The following is a 23,698-nucleotide window of genomic DNA, read 5'->3' on the forward strand; positions in this document are numbered from 1 at the left end:
GCTAGAGGACCGTAGAGAACAGATGGTTGATTTGCTGTACAGCTAGAGGACCGTAGAGAACAGATGGTTGATTTGCTGTACAGCTAGAGGACCGTAGAGAACAGATGGTTGATTTGCAGTACAACTAGAGGACCGTAGAGAACAGATGGTTGATTTGCAGTACAACTAGAGGACCGTAGAGAACAGATGGTTGATTTGCAGTACAGCTAGAGGACCGTAGAGAACAGATGGTTGATTTGCTGTACAGCTAGAGGACCGTAGAGAACAGATGGTTGATTTGCAGTACAACTAGAGGACCGTAGAGAACAGATGGTTGATTTGCAGTACAGCTAGAGGACCGTAGAGAACAGATGGTTGATTTGCAGTACAGCTAGAGGACCGGGTGCAGCACAAACATCCAGAATATGAACCGTTCACTTTGCAACGGGGCATCAAGCAACAGTCACCGTAGACCTACTGCCCTTTTGGTTTGTCAAAATCGCTTGGAATTAAACATCAACATATAGCCTGCAATTGGAATTTATTGTTAAAATGTATTATTGCAAAATCAAAATGTGTTATAGATAAAATAATGAAAAGGGCTGTCTGATGGCCTCAATAAATAGACAAGTATTTGTAGTTGAACAAGTCGTTGCCTGATTAGATGGTTTATTTTTTTTTACTTGACAGGACTTGCTCTTAGACTCGGCCCGTTCTACTTGGATTGACCGGAGACTCGGCCCGTTCTACTTGGATTGACCGGAGACTCGGCCGGTCCTACTTGGATTGACCGGAGACTCGGCCCGTTCTACTTGGATTGACCGGAGACTCGGCCCGTTCTACTTGGATTGACCGGAGACTCGGCCCGTTCTACTTGGATTGACCGGAGACTCGGCCGGTCCTACTTGGATTGACCGGAGACTCGGCCGGTCCTACTTGGATTGACCGGAGACTCGGCCCGTTCTACTTGGATTGACCGGAGACTCGGCCCGTTCTACTTGGATTGACCGGAGACTCGGCCCGTGCTACTTGGATTGACCGGAGACTCGGCCGGTCCTACTTGGATTGACCGGAGACTCGGCCCGTTCTACTTGGATTGACCGGAGACTCGGCCCGTTCTACTTGGATTGACCGGAGACTCGGCCCGTGCTACTTGGACCTTGTGACTTGCTTGTGACTCAAATAATAGTGACTTGGTCCCACCTCTGGGGCTATGCTTACCTGGAGGGTGGCTTCTCAAAGTCCACATCTAGACATCTCTCATAGGAGCCAATGAAGATCTCCAGCCACAGCTTCAGGTAGTCTGGGTCCCTCTGTCACAGAGAGGGATGGGAGGACGGAATGAAGGAGGAGAAGGAGAAGAGAGGGTGAGGAAGAGGAGGAGAGGGGGAAGAGGGTGAGGTGAAGGAGGAGGGGGAGAAGAGAGAGTGAGGAAGAGGAGGAGAGGGAAAGAGGGAGAGGGAGGAGAGGGAAAGAGGGAGAGGGAGGAGAGGAGGGTGAGGTGAAGAGGAGGAGGGAGAAGAGTAGGGTGAGGTGAAGAGGAGGAGGGAGAAGAGTAGGGTGAGGTGAAGAGGAGGAGAGGGAGAAGAGGAGGGTGAGGTGAAGAGGAGGAGAGGGAGAAGGAAATAAAAAAACATGTTAGTGGTTGTCATGTGAGAATAGAGAGATAATGATTCCACTAACTGTAGTATGTCAGGAGGGGCAGATTACAGTGAACTCAGGTGTGTGTGTGTGTGTGTGTGTGTGAGAGAGAGTAATGAGGAGTGCACCTGTCTGCCTGAAAAACAGGCATCGCCACATTCTCTACTCCCGAGGGGAGTCACGAGCAGCTGCCTTTCAGACATTTCCTACATTCCTGGGAACAATGCAGAGAGCCAGAGGACAGCAGCACTGTTCACAGACAGACAGACAGCACATCACCCTCCCACTCTGAGAATGCCAGTCATCTCCACACCCTGGCTAGTCTAAGCTCTATCTCTGCCCAGGGTGGGGAGGTAGAGAGGGGGGTAGAGAGGGAGGTAGAGAGGGGGGTAGAGAGGGAGGTAGAGAGGGGGGTAGAGAGGGAGGTAGAGAGGGCAGGGGAGTTCCAGGGCTTGCCTGACTGACACTGATTCAGGTCAAGGGGGACTGATATGAGAAAAGGCCCAGAGTATTATTGTGGAACCAGTAGGAGTGGCAGGAATGAATACTGCTGTGTCAGACTAAGTGCTGTTCAATAAGGCAGTAGGCTATATTGTTTGGTGGGGCAGTACAGTGCGTAGTAGCATTTGTTTGACAAAGCAGTGTTTCTACACTCCTGTGGTGTAGGCTATTTACTAGAAATCAACTGGAAGCAAACGGACCAAAACCAAGAGGGATTACCAGAACTTGTCCAATAAGAAACGTTGGTTTTGGTTGCCAAACGTGTTGCTACGGTGTGCACTAATGAATAAATACACCCCTGGCACGTGCCTGCTAAGTCCGTCAGAGTAACACCCGTTTAAGGACAAAACCCACCAGACTGATTGTCGGTCTGCACAATACATGGTGTTCATTCGTTTGCTGTGGTCGCGGTGTGTTATAGTGAACACCCACCACTGACGGACGTCATTTTAGCCCTTTTCCTCATGTAGAATCGGTTTGCAAATTACAGACGACCTCTGTTCAGGGGTGCTAACTACTCTTGTCCAGCAGACATTCAACCATCCTACCAGTCAGTCCCTGCCTTTTGTCGATTTTCAAGTGACACTTTTGATGAAGTGGTTTTCTGATGACGCCCAAAGTTCAGTTACATGTAAATGACCATATTTCTTACATCTAGCCAATACTATTCAGGACCCTATAAATGTGCAGTAAGGTTGGTTATGACACTAGAGCAGGGCAGGACAAGTCTAGGAAAGCCTCAGCCTGCTGCGTGTCACAGTGGGAATGGTCCAGAACACGAAAGAATTCCAAAAGTGAGGTCATCAGATCAGCAAGTGACTTGACGGAGCATTTGAGAGGGACTTGGATACAGAGTTCAGGACTGTCTGTGTACACTGGAATCAACAAGGTTGTACAGCAAAAACATATGACGATCTTGTTCATTCCGCTCTCAATGTGTGTGTTCCCTCCCCTTGACTGTGTGAGCCAGAGCAGGTTTGGGCACTAGCCCCAGGGAGTGTGTGTGAGTGGTTAGAGAGAATGCCCTCTTTCACTGAGCAGCCAGGGAGTACAGATGTCCACTGAGGGCTCAGGGCTGAGACAGGGAGAGCAGGGAGGGGAGAGCAGAGAGGGATACACCCTGGGCCTGCTTGCTGTGGCACCACTGCTGACCCAACACCAAGCAACACTGGCCGGATGAATTCAGATCAGATGAGCTCAATATCTGGGTAGCAACCTATTAGTAATATCTCTGAAACGATCTGACAGACTTTAATGACTGATGACGTATTTCCTATTAGTGTGTTTTCTTATGGTCAGCCGGTTTGAGGGGGTGGGTAATCTGGGTTTCCTGTGCCCAACATGTGACCATCCATCCTGATATCCTGACCACCCCCTCCCTGAGTCTTAATAACACATGACCCCATGGGACCTTCCCAACAGGGTGAATTGTGGGTTGTTATTAGTCAGCTGGTTTGGCAGGGGGTTATACTATAACTGTCGTTGTACCAACATGTGACCATTCCTCATGAAATCATGACGACCCCCCTCCCTGAATCTTAATAACATGACCCGGTAGGACCTCACTAGCCTGAGCCGACAAGGTTATCAACATCAATCTTCCCTCCAGGAGATGCCATCCAGAGGAGATGCCATCCAGAGGAGATGCCATAGAGAGGAGATGCCATCCAGAGGAGATGCCATTCAGAGGAGATGCCATCCAGAGGAGATGCCATCCAGAGGAGATGCCATCCAGAGGAGATGCCATAGAGAGGAGATGCCATTCAGATGAGATGCCATCCAGAGGAGATGCCATAGAGAGGTGAAGAGAGCATTACGAAGGAGTTATATCGCTTCCTTTATGACCGACCCGGCACTGCCCTCCTCACCCTACCAGAAGGGCATGGTTGGCATGGTGACCGAGTATGACTGCTAGAGGAAATGGTGAGGGGCGACTCAAAACCACAATGTCAACTGTAGATGTCCTGTCCAAACAGTTTCTCTGTTTTATCACAATGTCTATTGTAGATGTCCCTTCCCTAACAGTTTCTCTGTTTTACCACAATGTCTACTGTAGATGTCCCCTCCCTAACAGTTTCTCTGTTTTATCACAATGTCTACTGTAGATGTCCTGTCCAAACAGTTTCTCTGTTTTACCACAATGTCTACTGTAGATGTCTCCTCCCTAACAGTTTCTCTGTTTTACCACAATGTCTACTGTAGATGTCCCCTCCCTAACAGTTTCTCTGTTTTACCACAATGTCTACTGTAGATGTCCCCTCCCTAACAGTTTCTCTGTTATACCACAATGTCTACTGTAGATGTCCCCTCCCTAACAGTTTCTCTGTTTTACCACAATGTCTATTGTAGATATCCCTTCCCTAACAGTTTCTATTTTACCACAATGTCTACTGTAGATGTCCCCTCCCTAACAGTTTCTCTGTTTTACCACAATGTCTATTGTAGATGTCCCCTCCCTAACAGTTTCTCTGTTTTACCACAATGTCTATTGTAGATGTCCCCTCCCTAACAGTTTCTCTGTTTTACCACAATGTCTACTGTAGATGTCCCCTCCCTAACAGTTTCTCTGTTTTACCACAATGTCTACTGTAGATGTCCCCTCCCTAACAGTTTCTCTGTTTTACCACAATGTCTACTGTAGATGTCCCCTCCCTAACAGTTTCTCTGTTTTACCACAATGTCTATTGTAGATGTCCCTTCCCTAACAGTTTCTATTTTTACCAATGTCTACTGTAGATGTCCTGTCCAAACAGTTTCTATTTTACCACAATGTCTACTGTAGATGTCCTGTCCAAACAGTTTCTATTTTACCAATGTCTTTGTCTTTATTGCCTTCATGGTCCATCTACAGCAGTGGTCACCAAACTACGGCCCGCGGGCCGGATACGGCCCGTCAGCACATTTGGCCCGGCCCTCTGAACAATACCAGAGACGCTATCGAATTTTTTTCCTATTTGGCCTCCAGAAAAAAAATCCTAGGCCCGGCCCTGTCAAAGAGAGAACGGAATAATGGCGAAAAGGTTAGGTAAGAGAAAAATTGATTCAGAATGCAGGGTATTTAACCTGCAGTGGACAAACAATTTTTTTTTGTTCAATGCAAAGAAAAGGCTGTTTGTCTCATCTGTCAAGAGACGGTGGCGGTATTCAAAGAATACAATCTTCGCCGACACTATGAATCCCGTCACAAAGACAAGTACGATAGCTTGCAAGGCCAAATACGAGCAGACAAACTCTCAAAGCTAAAAAGTGGACTACTATCTCAGCAGAATACATTTGTACGCCAAGCTCAGCTGAACCAGGCATCCGTTCGGGCCAGCTTTCGGGTTGCTAAACTGATAGCAAGAAGCGGTAAGCCTTTCACTGACGGAGAGTTTGTTAAGAAATGTATGGATGCTGTCGCGGAGGAGGTGTGTCCCGAGAAGAAAGATGCATTTAATGCCGTAAGTCTGTCGGCGAGTACAATCACCAGACGCGTTGAAGAAATCGGGAGTAATGTATATGCCCAGCTGCAGCAGAAGACGAAAGAATTTGACTTTTTTTCATTAGCACTGGATGAGAGCACGGACGTGCAAGACACAGCGCAACTGCTCATTTTTATTCGTGGAGTTAGCGCAAACTTTGAGATATGCGAGGAGCTGGCAGCCCTCCAAAGTCTCAAAGGGACTACAACGGGAGAGGATATTTTTGACAAAGTGTGCCAAACCATGGAGAAGTTGGACCTGGACTGGTCAAAGCTAGCTAGCATCACGACTGACGGGGCTCCTAGCATGGTGGGCGAAACTCGCGGTCTAATAGGACGCATGAACCGGGAGTTGGAAAAAAGGGGTCTCACCGCCCCGCTACGAGTCCACTGCCTAATTCACCAGCAAGCACTGTGCTGCAAAGTGTTGAAGTGGGATTCTGTAATGAAGGTTGTGGTGTCGTGCATAAACTTCATCAGAGCAAAGGGACTTAAACACAGGCAGTTCCAAGAATTCCTGTCTGAACTGGAGTCTACGCACGGAGATGTGCTGTACTACACAGAGGTCCGATGGCTGAGCCGGGGCAGAGTTTTGAGGCGTTTTTACGAGCTGCTACCCGAAATTAACGCATTTCTTCATTTAAAAGACAAAACGGTCCCAGAGCTGATCGACCCAGAATGGAAATGGCACCTCGCATTTTTAACAGACGTGACAGAAATACTTAACAGCCTTAACTTGCAGCTACAAGGCGAGGGGAAACTCATTTGCGACATGTATTCACACATAAAAGCATTTGAGGTGAAATTAGCGCTGCTTTTGGAACAAGTGAAAAAGCGCAACTTCGTCCATCTTCCTGCTACCCAAAACCTGTCGACAGAGAACCCAGCGGTCCCGTTCCCAGCTGAAAAGTGCGTGGAAGCACTGGAAATGCTGAAGGCGGAGTTCGGTGTGCGATTCAGTGAACTACATGTTCATGCAAAAGAAATCCGTCTTTTTCAGAACCCCTTTGTTGCCGACATTGATGAAGCCCAGCCTTCATATCAGTTTGAGTTGGCTGAGTTACAGAACTGTGATGTTCTGAAAGACGCATTCAAGCCCAACAGTCTCATTGACTTCTATGCCGCCCTCCCAAACGACACATATCCAAACATCAAAAAACACGCAATGAAAATGTCCACAGTTTTTGGCAGCACGTATATCTGCGAGAAAACCTTTTCTCGCATGAAACTGCTGAAAACCCCGATGAGATCAAGATTGACAGATGAACATTTGCATCAGTGCTTGAGACTGGCTGTAACTAGAATGGAACCTGATATTCAACTTCTCACCAGCCAGATGCAGGCCCACAGTTCACACTGATGAACATACATAGGTAAGCTCACTTTTCTGACTTGAATGAGTCATTCTGAGCATAAACAAATATAATCATAATAAAATCTACTGGGATAAAATCCATCTTTACAACCATACTGGTAGTGAAATGTATTGTGCTGTGTAGGTGCTGTATCACTTAGTTCAGTTTCTCAACCTGCTTCTTTTGTGGTTTTCACAGGGAAGTTGATGAGAGAGAGCTGCAAACAGCGGTGTCTACAAGCCTACTGGAACCTACAAAAGGATTATAAGGAAGGAACACAAGAACTTTAAGAGACTGCTCATATGTGTCAGAGAGATTCTGCTCTGACAACTGAGCTGAACTTTTATCTGTTAAGATTGTGCATGGCACGACAGAAAGTTAATGTTCCATGGCTTTTTTTTCTATGAAGAACCCAGAGAGAGTTATTTAGTTATTATTTATTTCCTGTTTTTTCTGTGAAGAACTCAGAGAGGGTTATTTAGTTATTATTTATTTCATTAATAGTGTTATTATTTGTTTCCTGACTTTTTTTCTGTAAAGAACCTGGAAAGGGTTATTTGGTTATGTGTGGCTTTCTGGAAAACAATACATTTTTTAAGCTCCCCTACGATCGTCACACTTTTTCTGTTACAAACTGACACCGGCCCCCCATCAGAGAAGGGAAAAGTTATGTGGCCCTCACAGGAAAAAGTTTGGGGACCCCTGATCTACAGTCACCTTCTCCTCCCCATCAATCTCCAGTACTCACTATCCTGGGATTGACTGATGTAACGGCACCAGTAGTATTTATAGTGCACACATGGGAGGGGCTAAACCACGAGGTGTGGTCGATATATAAACACTATGACATTACTGATGTTGCTGGTGATATTTATAGCACACAGTGAAGGAGGAGAGAGCCGAGAGGAGGGAAAGGAGAGAGCGAGAGCCGAGCGAACGAGCGAGCCAGAGCCGAGCGAACGAGCGAGCCAGAGCCGAGCGAACGAGCGAGCCCCTGGCTCACTCGGCTCTGGCTCACTCGCCATGCTCTGCAGGCTCGCCATGCTCTGCAGGCTCGCCAGGCTCTGCAGGCTCGCGGCTCGCCAGGCTCTGCAGGCTCGCGGCTCGCCAGGCTCTGCAGGCTCGCCACGCTCTGGCTCGCCACGCTCGCCACTCTCGCCACGCTCTGGCTCGCCACGCTCAGGCTCGCCACGCTCAGGCTCACCCGCTCGCTCGCCCAGCTCGGGCCCGCTCGGCTTCGGCTCGCTAAGCTCCGGCTCGCTCGCCCGGCTCCGTAATATCATCAACCATGTGTAGTTAACTGGTGATTATGTGAAGATTGATTGTTTTTTATAAGGTAAGTTTAATGCTAGCTAGCAACTCACCTTGGCTCCTTGCTGCACTCACGTTACAGGTAGTCAGCTTGCCACGCAGTTTCCTCGTGGAGTGCAATGTAATCGGCATCCAAAAATGCAGATTACAGATTGTTATGAAAACTTGAAATCAGCCCTAAATAAATCGGCAATGCCGAGTAATCGGTCGACCTCTACCTCTAATAAGAACTCTGTTAATTGAGTTCATTAAACTTCAGGCTGAACTGAATGACCGTGCGTTCTGTCACACAGACGACGTCGCAAGAAGCCACTGTTAGGAGGCGGTGCCCAGAAGCCACTGTTAGGAGGCGGTGCCCAGAAGCCACTGTTAGGAGGCGGTGCCCAGAAGCCACTGTTAGGAGGCGGTGCCCAGAAGCCACTGTTAGGAGGCGGTGCCCAGAAGCCACTGTTAGGAGGCGGTGCCCAGAAGCCACTGTTAGGAGGCGGTGCCCAGAAGCCACTGTTAGGAGGCGGTGCCCAGAAGCCACTGTTAGGAGGCGGTGCCCAGAAGCCACTGTTAGGAGGCGGTGCCCAGAAGCCACTGTTAGGAGGCGGTGCCCAGAAGCCACTGTTAGGAGGCGGTGCCCAGAAGCCACTGTTAGGAGGCGGTGCCCAGAAGCCACTGTTAGGAGGCGGTGCCCAGAAGCCACTGTTAGGAGGCGGTGCCCAGAAGCCACTGTTAGGAGGCGGTGCCCAGAAGCCACTGTTAGGAGGCGGTGCCCAGAAGCCACTGTTAGGAGGCGGTGCCCAGAAGCCACTGTTAGGAGGCGGTGCCCAGAAGCCACTGTTAGGAGGCGGTGCCCAGAAGCCACTGTTAGGAGGCGGTGCCCAGAAGCCACTGTTAGGAGGCGGTGCCCAGAAGCCACTGTTAGGAGGCGGTGCCCAGAAGGTTAGGCGGTGCCCAGAAGCCACTGTTAGGAGGCGGTGCCCAGAAGCCACTGTTAGGAGGCGGTGCCCAGAAGCCACTGTTAGGAGGCGGTGCCCAGAAGCCACTGTTAGGAGGCGGTGCCCAGAAGCCACTGTTAGGAGGCGGTGCCCAGAAGCCACTGTTAGGAGGCGGTGCCCAGAAGCCACTGTTAGGAGGCGGTGCCCAGAAGCCACTGTTAGGAGGCGGTGCCCAGAAGCCACTGTTAGGAGGCGGTGCCCAGAAGCCACTGTTAGGAGGCGGTGCCCAGAAGCCACTGCCATTAGGCATTCGCCCAGAAGCCACTGCCATTAGGCGTTCGCCCAGAAGCCACTGCCATTAGGCGTTCGCCCAGAAGCCACTGCCATTAGGCGTTCCAGAAGCCACTGCCATTAGGCGTTCGCCCAGAAGCCACTGCCATTAGGCGTTCGCCCAGAAGCCACTGCCATTAGGCGTTCGCCCAGAAGCCACTGCCATTAGGCGTTCCAGAAGCCACTGCTAGGAGGTAGTCACCAGAAACCACTGCCATAGGTAGTCACCAGAAACTACTGCTATAGGTAGTCACCAGAAACCACTGCCATAGGTAGTCACCAGAAACCACTGCCATAGATAGTCATCAGAAACCACTGCTATAGGTAGTCACCAGAAACCACTGCCATAGGTAGTCACCAGAAACCACTGCCATAGGTAGTCACCAGAAACCACTGCCATAGGTAGTCACCAGAAACCACTGCTATAGGTAGTCACCAGAAACCACTGCTATAGGTAGTCACCAGAAACCACTGCTATAGGTAGTCACCAGAAACCACTGCTATAGGTAGTCACCAGAAACCACTGCTATAGGTAGTCACCAGAAACCACTGCTATAGGTAGTCACCAGAAACCACTGCTATAGGTAGTCACCAGAAACCACTGCCATAGGTAGTCACCAGAAACCACTGCCATAGGTAGTCACCAGAAACCACTGCCATAGGTAGTCACCAGAAACCACTGCCATAGGTAGTCACCAGAAACCACTGCCATAGGTAGTCACCAGAAACCACTGCTATAGGTAGTCACCAGAAACCACTGCCATAGGTAGTCACCAGAAACCACTGCCATAGGTAGTCACCAGAAACTACTAGGCCTGTGTTGTTGCTACTTATGGATTCAAAAAGGGATTGGTGCTACCATGATCCAATGATGTATAATTACACAGGCCTACAGACCTAGTTAAAATGACAGAATATTTCATGTCGGTCTGTGTCTATGGTCTCATCACCTTAGTGGCTATAAGCACAGGAGGGGCAGATAGACCTAATGATAACGAGCTAACCACAGACATCATGCTTCCTGTAGTTCAATACTACAGGGGTATGCTTCATGTTGTCGAGAAACAAGAGCTATGTCTTTCCCATCATCGAGAACCTGAGGGATGAGTTTTGCTGGTCGTGTTTGGTGCCTCGCTGCCATTGTGGTGTTAACAAATCTGCTAACTCGAACTCTGGGACGATACTCCAGGCTGATGCCAGTGACACCACACGGACTGCTGGGTAAGAGGATCGTAATGTGACCGCCTCAGTGGTTGTCTGCTACCTTTTAGCTCCAACATGAACTGGAGTTAAAAGACTGATTCCTTCGCAGTTAGCCTACCCAAAGATTTACAACAGGCAACACATGTATGGAGTGGGCTAGACTTGTTAACTATGGAGGAAAGAAACTCACTGCGGGTTGTGTTCATTATGCACCAAACAGAAACGGACTGAAACAGGGAGGCAGGGACATCATGGATTCATCCAATAAGAAACCTTCATTTTTGTTTTCCATTTTAAAACATTTTCAGTTACGTACCCTAATGAACACGGCCCAGGGGTTTAGGCTTATTGCATATCTGACAGGTCTGTATTCAAGCATCACACATTCACCAAATTGAGTTGGAGGTGAATTAATTAGTGTCAAGGCCTTTTACTATGACCTACAGCTACAGGATAAACTAGTTCCTGACCGCAGCACCACTACTCCCTTTAATTAGGCTGCTCAACCGTCAACACTAGTTGCTGGGTGTGACTCCACCCCAGGGACCAGGGTGACTTACTGTGATGTCTCTGTCAACCTCTGGCCCCGTAGTGTTGCCAGCCCTGCTTGGGTTAATCATTATAGAGGTGAGTAACAGTTCAGTCACACTGATCTAATGGAAGTTAGAGACCACAGTTGTACTGGATATTTTAGCTAGGTAGCCGAGCCAGAACGGGACTATCACCTGTTTCTGTAGCGTGAGGCAGCTTTAGGATTGAGTACGCAGCCTTACAATTTCAGGGAGGGATCCTAACCCCAAAGTCAAGGAGTTGGTAATTTTAGCTTAACTAAGCTCCCATTATTGTTCATATGCCATGCAGTGTTAAAGGTCAGTTATCTTGGTACAATAGGGTGTAACGAGCCTATCCCTCAATGAGGTGTGACATCATTAACCTGCGACACTGAAGTGTATGGCATCTTAAGGGCAAGTGGAGACAATGGGCAGCCTCACACAACAAACATTCCGGAGCCGATTTAGCTCACGTGATGGACTACAAGTTCCCCTTGCTCCTGATGTATCCTGGGAACCCTGTCACATACTGAAGGGGAGACCCCTGAGCCAGTGTTGACATTGCGGCCACTCTGGGGGAGGTAAAGGTCCTTACAAATTATTTAAACAATTTAGGCAAAGCCTCATAGGGTTTGTGGCCACATGCAGAGTGAAATACAGGCCTGCTGCTGTAGGAGATTGAATTTCTAGCCTTCTGTCTGACCCAATGTAAACACACTCCCTTAATAGAACAAAGACAATGTGTGTACTCTCCACAATGCCTGCCATTTAACACAGGACTGAGAAGTGAGTGTAAGATCAAGTGTGTTCTCAATGTTTTGTACACGTATTGTTTACAAAGCAGGTGACAAATAAAATCTGGTTTGATACTAAACTAGCCTGGTCCCAGATCTGTTTGTGCTCTTGTCAACTCATGTTGAGCATGACAATAATTTAAAGGGAGTTGGCATGACAACACAAAGACTGGCACTCAGGCAGGATAATACTAAAAACTTGTGCCATAGCATTTCCTGCCCTGTGTCGTGTGGGAGAACAGGTAAGCTCAAAAGGCTAATGCTTATGAGAGGGTTGTCCTTTTGAGTGGGATTAAAGAGGGAATGTGTTGACTGCAGTTGAGACTCACATGAGGAGAGGCTCAGGCACCAAGCAGTGATTGGTCATCGAGAGCAATTAAACAACTGTAGCTACTACAGTCAATCAAGGGGGAAATAGGTCTAGCTAGGTTGCAATACAAAACAGAATCTATGGAATTGTATTATACAATTGTACATACCACAAGACGTCACTCAACTAAAATCTAAATACCAGGAGATAGACTTTACACAGTGCAGGACAGTCCAGCAGCTGTTACTGAGAATAGTGGAGGAAGAACAGGATGGCTTATAAATTCAAGCCCGATTACAATTCATCATCTTGGCCATGTTCTGTTATAATCGCCACCCGGCACAGCCAGAAGAGGACTGGCTACCCCTCAGAGCCTGGTTCCTCTCTATGTTTCTTCCTAGGTTCTGGCCTGTCTAGGGAGTTTTTCCTAGACACCGTGCTTCTACACCTGCATTGCTTGCTGTTTGGGGTTTTAGGCTGGGTTTCTGTACAGCACTTTGTGACATCAGCAGATGTAAAAAGGGCTTTATAAATACATTTGATTGATTGATAATCACCCATTACATCATCTCAATATACCACAGCTATTGTAATAGACCTTACTGTCTGGTCTTACTGACAGTACACATAGTTTATACTCAGAGATGGGCACAGATTCTAATGCATGTTTTATGTGTCAAACAGATCAAGAGACAGGTTTATTTACCTTGTTGCAATACAGCATCCAGACCTCGTACAATCTTTCATTTGATGCCATTCTCCAAGGTGCGTGGTGGGGTTCCAAACAGAGGTCAATTCTCCGGATTCCTCATATTGAGCCCCTAGCTATATCTCCTCATTCGGGCATTGCTCGTATACATATCGATTTGAGATGTTAAGTGAAACGTCACAATGAAAGACAACTCCGAAAATAGTTCAACTACCTTTCTATTTAGAAAGGAAAAACAAAATATTGAAATGTAATCCCAGTGGCGTTGTTTCTGGATTTTGTAACTTCCTAAAGCATTATTCCATCGTGAATTATGGATTCCCAAGGTTTCGCGTTTCCTGCTGTGGTGAGATTTCCATGGTCAAAGTCTCACTAGGTCCACTTCTCGACTCATATGCCACCGACTCTGCCCCTCTCTGGAAAGCCAAGCCACAAACAAAGTTAGTATATCAAATACACAAGTTCTGTGGCGCCAGTTTATAAATAGTTAACAGCACTTGTTTATAAACAGAACACAAGTAGGCTATACCTTTGATAACGTTAGCTGACTGGTTATGATAGCTAATTTAGCTTGCTGTAAACAAACACTATGAATCAGCCATCAGCCCAGGCTCGTTCTGTTCTATTAGATCTCTGACCTTCTTTTGCAAGAGAAGGATACAGCTGACGAAATAAAAACACAAAGCTAACTAACATTAGGAAGCTAACTTGGGGTTGCAGTACGCCGAAAAACGCTCGAGTAAGCAAAGTTACTTAGCTAACAAGCTGTCATTGTGAAACAAGGTGGCTCATATGAATTAACTAGTATTATTGTTCTTACCTGTGATGTGTCAAAACGACGAAGCCTTTTTTTCCTGTCTAACGTTACTTCTCATTTGACACAAACGACGAAACGAGTTTGTGAAATTGCTTGACCTTGCCCTAAAATTTAGACATTTAGAAATGTCACCACATAAACAATGCAAACGCACGCATTACTAACGAAAACGAATAAATGTTACAGCCAGCCCATTCCTGTACACTGGGATAGCTACAAACAACACTGGCGGTTAGTGTTGTGGCACTGCCACTCGTGAAGCTGTCTACAATGTGCGAAACGCGGCCAACTACTTCCTGATGTCAACCTTTTCCATTTTCAAAGTAAACGTTCTCATTTATTACGCCCAAGGGAATCTAAAAAAAAACGTTTTTTAAAACAAAACATAGGTAGAAGTGTATAGTGATAAATAATAATGTTGCCAAAATTGACAATATAACTTAAATGATTAACGATTCATTAATTGTTTTTTAAATTTTAAATACATAAATAAATATAACTGAACTGAATCCAAACTGGATTTGTCCTAAATTAGCCTACTGTTTTAGAGTTTAGACAAAATACAGCCTACCAACATATGGGGATCCTTACAGAAGACTGGCAAAGCCAATAATAATAAAAAAACATTGATTGGGCTAAACCCGCTCCACAATGAGCAGGGGTGCACATAACTCAGATCGTGAATTTATTTTGGAAAACATAATTTTATAAATGGGAAAAGCTAAACAATAACTGATTTTCATTTTTTTTTAACTGTGCTTTTATTTTGACATGTAAATCCGGAAGTCAAAATATTTTTGTATTCAGCTGTCGTCAATTGCCTTGCTAGGATAGGCTGAGTAAGGGGAGCTTTGCATATAATTACATTTATTTGTCGGCCACAATATATATTTCAGAGGCATAAGACATTCAGCTATACATGTATGTCTATGGAGGAATTATTTCAGTATTTTTCTTAGGCTGCAGAGTTTGCGACAGTCATCAATCCCTTTACGTTGCCGATGTGGAGCTCGTGGGTCGTTAGGGGTGGGTCTTGGTTGCGAGGGAACCGAGCTTAAGTTTGGCTGTGATTGGTTACTTTCAGCTGATCACCATGTTGTTATGCACTTACCGCCTAACTAGGGTAAAATTATAGGAGTTCCTCAGTCGTAACATCATATGTTATCGGAATCTGTCAGGGGATGACACTGTCGACGACGTCGCACGGAACCATTGGTTGATATATGCAACATCTGAGCAGGGGACTGTGTCCATGATGTGGCAAGCTGATACTTAAAAAATATCCAGGCTTTGTAAGATCTAGCAGGCATCATCAACAACTGGGAAGAGGAACATAGCCATAAGTATGTCTAAACCCTCTGTCTATGTCTACAATTTCTCTTCTTAAGATCTGTTTTTACACCTAACCCTAAGCACACTGCTAACCCTATGTCTAAACCTAACCTTACATTAAGATAATAAAACACATTTTTGTTTTCTTTATTTTTATTTTTTGTACAATATAGCCAATTTCGACTCCGTGGCTGTGTTAACTAGTGACAACCGAGTTCCTTCAGCTTTCTACTCAGAGAGCAGAGGCAGAAGGGTTTAAAGTATGTTTTCTCATGACCCACTCATGAGAAATTATACTTCAAAACCATTCTTCTTGAGAAAAGGTATTATGGTGTGCAGATAATTTGATTTGTGGCTGATAACTAAAATGCCGTGAAATAGTTTTTTAGTTGCAAGGTGAGCCATAAGGATGAAAATAACGAAAAATGCAGCAAACGCTCAAACTTGAAGCATATTGATAAAACCATGTCTATGTATTCATTCATCTACTTGAAGTATATTGATAAAACCATGTCTATGTATTCATTCATCTACTTGAAGTATATTGATAAAACCATGTCTATGTATTCATTCATGTATATTGATAAAACATGTCATGTATTCATTCATCTACTTGAAGTATATTGATAAAACCATGTCTATGTATTCATTCATCTACTTGAAGCATATTGATAAAACCATGTCTATGTATTCATTCATCTACTTGAAGCATATTGATAAAACCATGTCTATGTATTCATTCATCTATAAAATAAAACCATGTCTATGTATTCATTCATCTACTTGAAGTATATTGATAAAACCATGTCTATGTATTCATTCATCTACTTGAAGTATATTGATAAAACCATTCATCTACTTGTCCATGTCTATGTATTCATTCATCTACTTGAAGTATATTGATAAAACCATGTCTATGTATTCATTCATCTACTTGAAGTATATTGATAAAACCATGTCTATGTATTCATTCTATCTACTTGAAGCATATTGATAAAACCATGTCTACATTCATCTAGCATATTGATAAAACCATGTCTATGTATTCATTCATCTACTTGAAGTATATTGATAAAACCATGTCTATGTATTCATTCATCTACTTGAAGTATATTGATAAAACCATGTCTATGTATTCATTCATCTACTTGAAGTATATTGATAAAACCATGTCTATGTATTCATTCATCTACTGTCTATGTATTCATTCATCTACTTGAAGTATATTGATAAAACCATATTCATCTACTTGAAGTATGTCTATGTATTCATTCATCTACTTGAAGTATATTGATAAAACCATGTCTATGTATTCATTCATCTACTTGAAGTATATTGATAAAACCATGTCTATGTATTCATTCAACTACTTGAAGTATATTGATAAAACCATGTCTATGTATTCATTCATCTACTTGAAGCATATTGATAAAACCATGTCTATGTATTCATTCATCTACTTGAAGCATATTGATAAAACCATGTCTATGTATTCATTCATCTACTTGAAGTATATTGATAAAACCATGATGTATTCATTCATCTACTTGAAGTATATTGATATATTGATAAAACCATGTCTATGTATTCATTCATCTACTTGAAGTATATTGATAAAACTTCTAATTCATTCAACTACTTGAAGTATATTGATAAAACCATGTCTATGTATTCATTCAACTACTTGAAGTATATTGATAAAACCATGTCTATGTATTCATTCATCTACTTGAAGTATATTGATAAAACCATGTCTATGTATTCATTCATCTACTTGAAGTATATTGATAAAACCATGTCTATGTATTCATTCATCTACTTGAAGTATATTGATAAAACCATGTCTATGTATTCATTCATCTACTTGAAGTATATTGATAAAACCATGTCTATGTATTCATTCATCTACACAGTTAATCCTTTATTTAATTATTTTTTGTTTGGCTCTACCCTCTGCTTTGTCTGTTTCAGCCTGTTGACCACGTGTCTGGTCTGCTGAAGGGCCTGGCTGGGGCCACAGTGGCCCTGCTGCTTCTGGGTTTTGGGGCTTCTGATTGGGGCGACCCGGTCGGGGAACAGGTCCTGTATCACACTGTGTTTGTAGTCCTTCCAGCGGCTGTGTTCCAGGAACACAGTGCACAGCTCGTCGTCGCTACACAGGAAGATAACACAAACGCGGTCATAATAATATATGCCATTCGGCAGACGCTCTTTTCCAAAGCGACTTACAGTAATGCGTACATTCTCCCTAGCTAGATCTGAGAGGATTAGATAGGTATAAGCAATACAGTGAAAGTTCCACCTTGCCCTCTGTGGATTGCTTGCCTTACACCTATCTAGTCCTGAGTCGTCTTAGATCTACACAAACACCTAGAGGGTAGGGGCTAGTGGTTGTTTCTGGTGCCCCATCTTTTCTATGAATTGCACCAGTAAGGGCAGCCCATCTGAACTGGTATCCATAAGTCTCACCTTGGGTAGGTTTTCTGCAGGGCCTCCAGCTTCTTCATGGTGGTGTTGTCCACCAGCTTGTCAAAGCGAGTCTTCTCCACCCGCAGGATCTCCACGCTCTGGCTGACCAGAGTGAACCTGCGACAGTCTCTCTGCTTCGACGGCATCAGGTACTGGTTCAGACCCTGAACCACACCACACAGCAGATACACGGAACCGTAGAGTTAGAAAACACTAGAGGAAGAGTTTAAGGAAGTGATTACAACTCTATGCCCAGAACATAGCATTCTATGGATGTCATATTATCATGTTATTACATGGTCATCCATGCTGAACACAAGGCACAAGTACCATACAGGTTTCTTCCTATGTTGATGTGGGTAACGTCTGGACCTTAGGGCTACGTACAAATGTGCCGCTCTGATGAAGAGTGTCGATCAGGAAACAGGCGCTGGTGGGCAGGTCTGCAGGAAGTCCTCTGGGAGGACGTGGAGGATTATTGAGGAGGACTTTGTGTTTTATGACACTGAGGAAGAGTAGAACAGACAGACACAACTTATCACCGGGCAGTGAACTAACTGGACACAGCTGAGATGCAGCGATGTCACTGATGTGTGGTACATCCAGGTAAATACACTGTGGCCAGTTACATTACCTCCCTGGTTGGTTTGTCAGCTCGCCTTTGAATCCATGTGTTGGCAAACATGTACCTCTGCTTACTGAGAGAGAGGAAGAGGGAGAGCGAGAGTGACAGAGAAAGAGAGACAGACATAGACAAAGAGACGGAGAGAGTAAGAGAGACAGACAGAGAGACGGAGAGAGACAGAGAGACGGAGAGAGAAAGAGAGACAGACAGACGGAGTGAGAAAGAGAGCGAGATAATATTTTTAGGTTTTTAATTGTTCTTCAACATGTAATTACACAAATGTTATAATCTTACTCAACACTCAATATAAACAACAGACACCTTTTTTAAAATTCAAATAAAATAAGTGTTACTCTGGTTGCTATAGGATACAGGGAAAACTGAGGTTGCCTAGAACTTAATGCTGAAATGTGAACTGTGTATATTGTATGCATATTTTGTGTGTCTTCACATTACAGTAGGATTGTATTATAAACACGTGCCAGTACCTGAGTCTGCATACTGTTTTAGGAGGCGTTGGTAGGTACTACAGGAGGTAAGGTCCACCACTCTCAACACGTCACATTGGCCCTGTAATGGAAGTATTTCATCTCAAACATCTCTGCCTGCAACTACATTACCCAACATTCCCCACATGCACTGTAGGCCTACAACTTTGTACCCCAGTTACCTTGCCAATGAAAATGATGTTGCCCATGTCGTTGGTGTCCTTGACGACCACGTGGCCGTATCTAAATTGCTCGGCCTTGGAATGGTCAGCCATCTGTTCAATGAGAGAGTATGACCAGGAGGACACTAGCTGGAGTGACCTGGGAGAGAAGGGCCACAGAGGTGAATAGTTACAAAGAGGGGCAATGTGACTCCTGGTGAATGAGAGTTACAAACACTGTTTGTAGTGGGAGTTCAAGGTGCTGCACCACAAAGACAGGTTTGTAGCAGAAATTCAGGGAGGCCTTCGCTCTTCAGTAGGAAAGTAGGAGTGGTGCTCAACAAAGACAAGTTTGTAGCAGAAATTCAGGGAGGCCTTCGCTCTTCAGTAGGAAAGTAGGAGTGGTGCTCTGCTCAACAAAGACAAGTTTGTAGCAGAAATTCAGGGAGGCCTTCGCTCTTCAGTAGGAAAGTAGGAGTGGTGCTCAACAAAGACAGGTTTGTAGCAGAAATTCAGGTAGGCCTTCGCTCTTCAGTAGGAAAGTAGGAGCGGTGCTCAACAAAGACAGGTTTGTAGCAGAAATTCAGGGAGGCCTTCGCTCTTCAGTAGGAAAGTAGGAGAGGTGCTCAACAAAGACAGGTTTGTAGCAGAAATTCAGGTAGGCCTTCGCTCTTCAGTAGGAAAGTAGGAGCGGTGCTCAACAAAGACAGGTTTGTAGGGGGTATATATTCAGATCCTAAAACTCATCTCTGGCTGCAGAATCTCACCGGAAGAAGCTAAAGCGATAGTCAAACTCCCTCTTGAGCTCTACGTCCATCTTGTTAGCGAAGAAGTCTTCCTTGTCGACCACCATGAGTTCCGTCTCCTCCATGCACACCACAGTGGCATTCCTCCTCAGCGTTTTGATCAAGGCCACATCCTGACAGACAACAGTTACAGACCATTAATAATCAGAACAGTCAAAACCACACGATTGCGCCAGTAGCTACAGTCAGGTTTGCTATTTCATGTGGTTGAAGCTACTCGTCTGCGTTGCCCATCAGGCTTTGAATGTATGTGAGTTATGACGTTCGCAAGAGCCCAGGTATATTTTTCCTAAACACTAAACAATCACTACTATTCTCACCACTACTACCTCCACTATCACTACTTCGACTATTGATAATGATATTGCATCTTAAAAAAATAGTTTCTACTAAAACATATAATTGTGAGGCCTCACCCCGAAGCTCATGCCCTTCTTGATGAGGATGGGCTCCTTATCCACGAAGGCACTGCTACCGTCGTTGTCCTTGGTGACGGCCAGGAGCCCAGAGAACACAAAGTAGAAGCTGTGTCCCCAATGGCCCTTCTTAATGACCACTCTGCGACGCTCCAACCTGCAGGCATAGCCGCGCGGGGTGATTGGCAACTCTTTATTTGTTATGTATTAGGATCCCCATTAGCTGTTGTAAAAGCAGCAGCTACTCTTCCTGGAGTCCAACACAAACCATGGAACATAACATAATACAGAACATTAGACAAGAACAAACTTGTAAAGCATTATAATGCCTTGTAAACATATTTGTAGTACCTTATGCAGTCATAGTTAAATATAACTGCTGTGATAGGTCTATATTATGGCTTCTTGTTGTGCGTTAATGCTTGTACTCCTGTGTCCATGGGAACCAGGGCTATCGCTCAACGCAAGCCATTTTGATCTACGGGGTCCACAGATCGATTTATAATCGAAAATGTGGGTCGGAACCAGTACCAGAACCGCGCAGGTCCCCTGACCTGAAGGGGACTTTACATCTAAGTGGTTAATGCTTTATTGTACAGTTCAGTATAACGCTCTATGACTGCATCTATAAAGTCCTATGAATGTTAGTAAGGCAATACAACACTTCACAAGAAGCCCCTTCAACTAAAGTGTTACCGGATTATTATAGCCTCCCAGTAGGTCAATGGCAGCTATACAGGCCAGCAAAGCCCAGTACAGACTAGTAAAACAAGGGTTGTGTTTATTTGACACTAAAAGAAACAAACTGACTGAAACAAGGAGGGACTATACTACCTAGACATTTTCCATTGCGTTCCCTAAGACTGGGGTTTACAAACGTTTTCACTCAGGCCCCCCTTCCATGCAGAAGGCACATTTCAGTTGAAGGCATTCAGTTGTACAACTGACTAGGTACCCCCTTTCCTTTCCAGCATTGGGGAACATCCGGGGGCCTCCCTGTGCCATGTCTATTTCTATGGCGCAAGCACTGATCATGACATCAACTGTTCACACCCTTCTTGTTGGTGGAGAGAATGTTGCAGGTTAAAGCTTATTTCCTGCAATTCTACACATTTTGTCACAGGGTGAAAAGAACATTTTGCAGTTTTAAAGCCAAATTTCTTGCAATTCTATACATTTCGCCATGTCTAATGTGTATTCATGTGATATTTGAGAGACACGAACATTACTACAAAATCTACGGGCTAAAAAACATTCGCTGACATGAGCTTGTTTCTGACAAGTTATAAATAGCTCTCTAAGGTCTGCAATGACTGACATGACAAGAGGAACTGATGATGCAATACCTACTATAGAAATGACACCTTTTGCATTCTACTATTACAACTTTCAAGAGTAAGTTTAAAGCCGGACTGAGTTCTTTAAAAAAAAAAAAAAATGTTTGGGAACCACTACCCTAAGGAACCCAAGTGATTGACAGGGGATTGACCTCTAACCTCTGATAGCGAACCACCCTGGCCAGAAGGAGTTGCAAGGTTCCACTGTAGCGACGGAACATGCTCACAGAGCTCAGCATGTTGTGAACCAGCAACACCTCCGACTCAGAACGCTCCTCTGGGCACTTCCGCATAATCTCCACCAGCAGGATAGGGATCCGGTCCTGGAATGTTCCAGACATAACGCTCACACACGTATACAAGCACACATACGCTCACACACATTCACACATAGCATTCACGCTCAGACAGAGACACACACACACACCTACGCTCACACACATACACACACAGCTTTCACACACACACACACACACACACACACGTACGCTCAAACACATACACACAAAGCTTTCACTCACATAGACAGAGACACACACACCAACACAGGCAGACACACACACCAAGGAGAACAGCGTTCCTTCCAGTCATAAGCACAGTATGGTCATACCCAGCATAGGTCTTCTAAATCCATACGGTATCGTTACCTCTTTCACTTTGAAGTGGTTCAGGTCAAACACCAGACTTTTACCCTGCAGGAACAGAAATCATTGTTGACTTTCCAGTCTTTCTGGATATCAAAACTGTAGCTTCTGTCTCAATCTCCCATCAAGACCGCTACATAAACCTGGTGGCCCGTTAGTCCAGCAAAACACAGCACCTTATCACTTCCCCTTAACAGTAGCACTCTCCTACACACACACACAACGCACCGTTCCACCGGCCGGCTGGTTGGTGATGGTCTCCCGGAAGTTGAACTCCATGAATTGGCGATAGTTGGAACGGGATATGAAGTAGCGGCAGAAGCGAGTCATCAGGATGACGCTGCGCACCGCCCACTTAAAGCCCAGCTTGCCCCGGCATGGAGCAGCCTGCACCGGGGACGAAAATAACATCTCCGCTGCCTGCTGGAAATGTAAAACCGCCGATGACTAGAGAAGGGAGGGAGACAGAGAGGTCAATACATGGACTGGCTAGAGGAGGGAGACAGAGAGGTCAAATACATGGACTGGCTAGAGGAGGGAGACAGAGAGGTCAATACATGGACTGGCTAGAGGAGGGAGACAGAGAGGTCAATACATGGACTGGCTAGAGGAGGGAGACAGAGAGGTCAATACATGGACTGGCTAGAGGAGGGAGACAGAGAGGTCAATACATGGACTGGCTAGAGGAGGGAGACAGAGAGGTCAATACATGGACTGGCTAGAGGAGGGAGACAGAGAGGTCAATACATGGACTGGCTAGAGGAGGGAGACAGAGAGGTCAATACATGGACTGGCTAGAGGAGGGAGACAGAGAGGTCAATACATGGACTGGCTAGAGGAGGGAGACAGAGAGGTCAATACATGGACTGGCTAGAGGAGGGAGACAGAGAGGTCAATACATGGACTGGCTAGAGGAGGGAGACAGAGAGGTCAATACATGGACTGGCTAGAGGAGGGAGACAGAGAGGTCAAATACATGGACTGGCTAGAGGAGGGAGACAGAGAGGTCAATACATGGACTGGCTAGAGGAGGGAGACAGAGAGGTCAATACATGGACTGGCTAGAGGAGGGAGACAGAGAGGTCAATACATGGACTGGCTAGAGGAGGGAGACAGAGAGGTCAATACATGGACTGGCTAGAGGAGGGAGACAGAGAGGTCAATACATGGACTGGCTAGAGGAGGGAGACAGAGAGGTCAATACATAGACTGGCTAGAGGAGGGAGACAGAGAGGTCAATACATGGACTGGCTAGAGGAGGGAGACAGAGAGGTCAATACATGGACTGGCTAGAGGAGGGAGACAGAGAGGTCAATACATGGACTGGCTAGAGGAGGGAGACAGAGAGGTCAAATACATGGACTGGCTAGAGGAGGGAGACAGAGAGGTCAAATACATGGACTGGCTAGAGGAGGGAGACAGAGAGGTCAAATACATGGACTGGCTAGAGGAGGGAGACAGAGAGGTCAATACATGGACTGGCTAGAGGAGGGAGACAGAGAGGTCAATACATGGACTGGCTAGAGGAGGGAG

General features: G+C 45.5%; 2 protein-coding genes across 6 annotated transcripts in view; both read right to left on the reverse strand.

Moving 5' to 3' along the window:
- nbeal1 (neurobeachin-like 1) overlaps positions 1-14,151 on the reverse strand; it is a 79,399-nt gene extending 65,248 nt beyond the window's left edge. For 2 of the 3 annotated variants that reach the window (XM_065023096.1, XM_065023095.1), the window contains exons 1-3: positions 13,891-14,150; positions 13,068-13,486; positions 1,201-1,292 (exon numbers count right to left, since the gene is read on the reverse strand). In XM_065023096.1, coding sequence (XP_064879168.1) covers positions 1,201-1,292; positions 13,068-13,118 — 143 coding nt within the window. In that variant the 5' untranslated portion in view covers positions 13,119-13,486; positions 13,891-14,150. Of the gene's footprint in view, positions 1-1,200; positions 1,293-13,067; positions 13,487-13,890 lie in introns of all 3 variants that reach the window. The other variant, XM_065023090.1, reaches the window with a different exon arrangement.
- Positions 14,152-16,997: 2,846 nt separating this feature from the next.
- Positions 16,998-22,676, reverse strand: LOC115118416 (cyclic nucleotide-binding domain-containing protein 2-like). Of its 3 annotated transcripts, none has more exons than XM_065023099.1 (11): positions 22,394-22,676; positions 22,169-22,213; positions 21,681-21,844; positions 20,185-20,341; positions 19,730-19,881; positions 18,984-19,122; positions 18,802-18,883; positions 18,323-18,386; positions 18,076-18,193; positions 17,689-17,852; positions 16,998-17,371 (listed from the first exon to the last, which is right to left on the reverse strand). In XM_065023099.1, the coding sequence occupies exons 1-11, from the start codon at positions 22,574-22,576 to the stop codon at positions 17,149-17,151; spliced, it is 1,491 nt and encodes a 496-aa protein (XP_064879171.1). In that variant the 5' UTR covers positions 22,577-22,676; the 3' UTR covers positions 16,998-17,148. The 3 variants fall into 3 exon arrangements, 2 of the variants coding, with proteins under 2 accessions (XP_064879171.1, XP_064879174.1); XM_065023102.1 differs by having other exon boundaries at positions 22,132-22,213; positions 22,394-22,443; XR_010464818.1 differs by having other exon boundaries at positions 17,284-17,371; positions 17,689-17,901.
- Positions 22,677-23,698: the final 1,022 nt, after the last annotated feature.

This window comes from Oncorhynchus nerka, linkage group LG2 (assembly GCF_034236695.1).
Source record: "Oncorhynchus nerka isolate Pitt River linkage group LG2, Oner_Uvic_2.0, whole genome shotgun sequence".
NCBI lineage: Eukaryota > Metazoa > Chordata > Actinopteri > Salmoniformes > Salmonidae > Oncorhynchus > Oncorhynchus nerka.

Coding starts and splice junctions, on each gene's coding strand:
- LOC115118416 (XM_065023099.1), bottom strand. CDS start 22,576: ATGTTATTTTCGTCCCCGGTGCAGGCTGCTCCATGCCGGGGCAAGCTG. Junction 21,845..22,168: donor ACCACTTCAAAGTGAAAGAG/GTAACGATACCG, acceptor GGAACATTCCAG/GACCGGATCCCTATCCTGCT. Junction 17,853..18,075: donor TTCATCAGAGCGGCACATTT/GTACGTAGCCCT, acceptor GGTGTGGTTCAG/GGTCTGAACCAGTACCTGAT.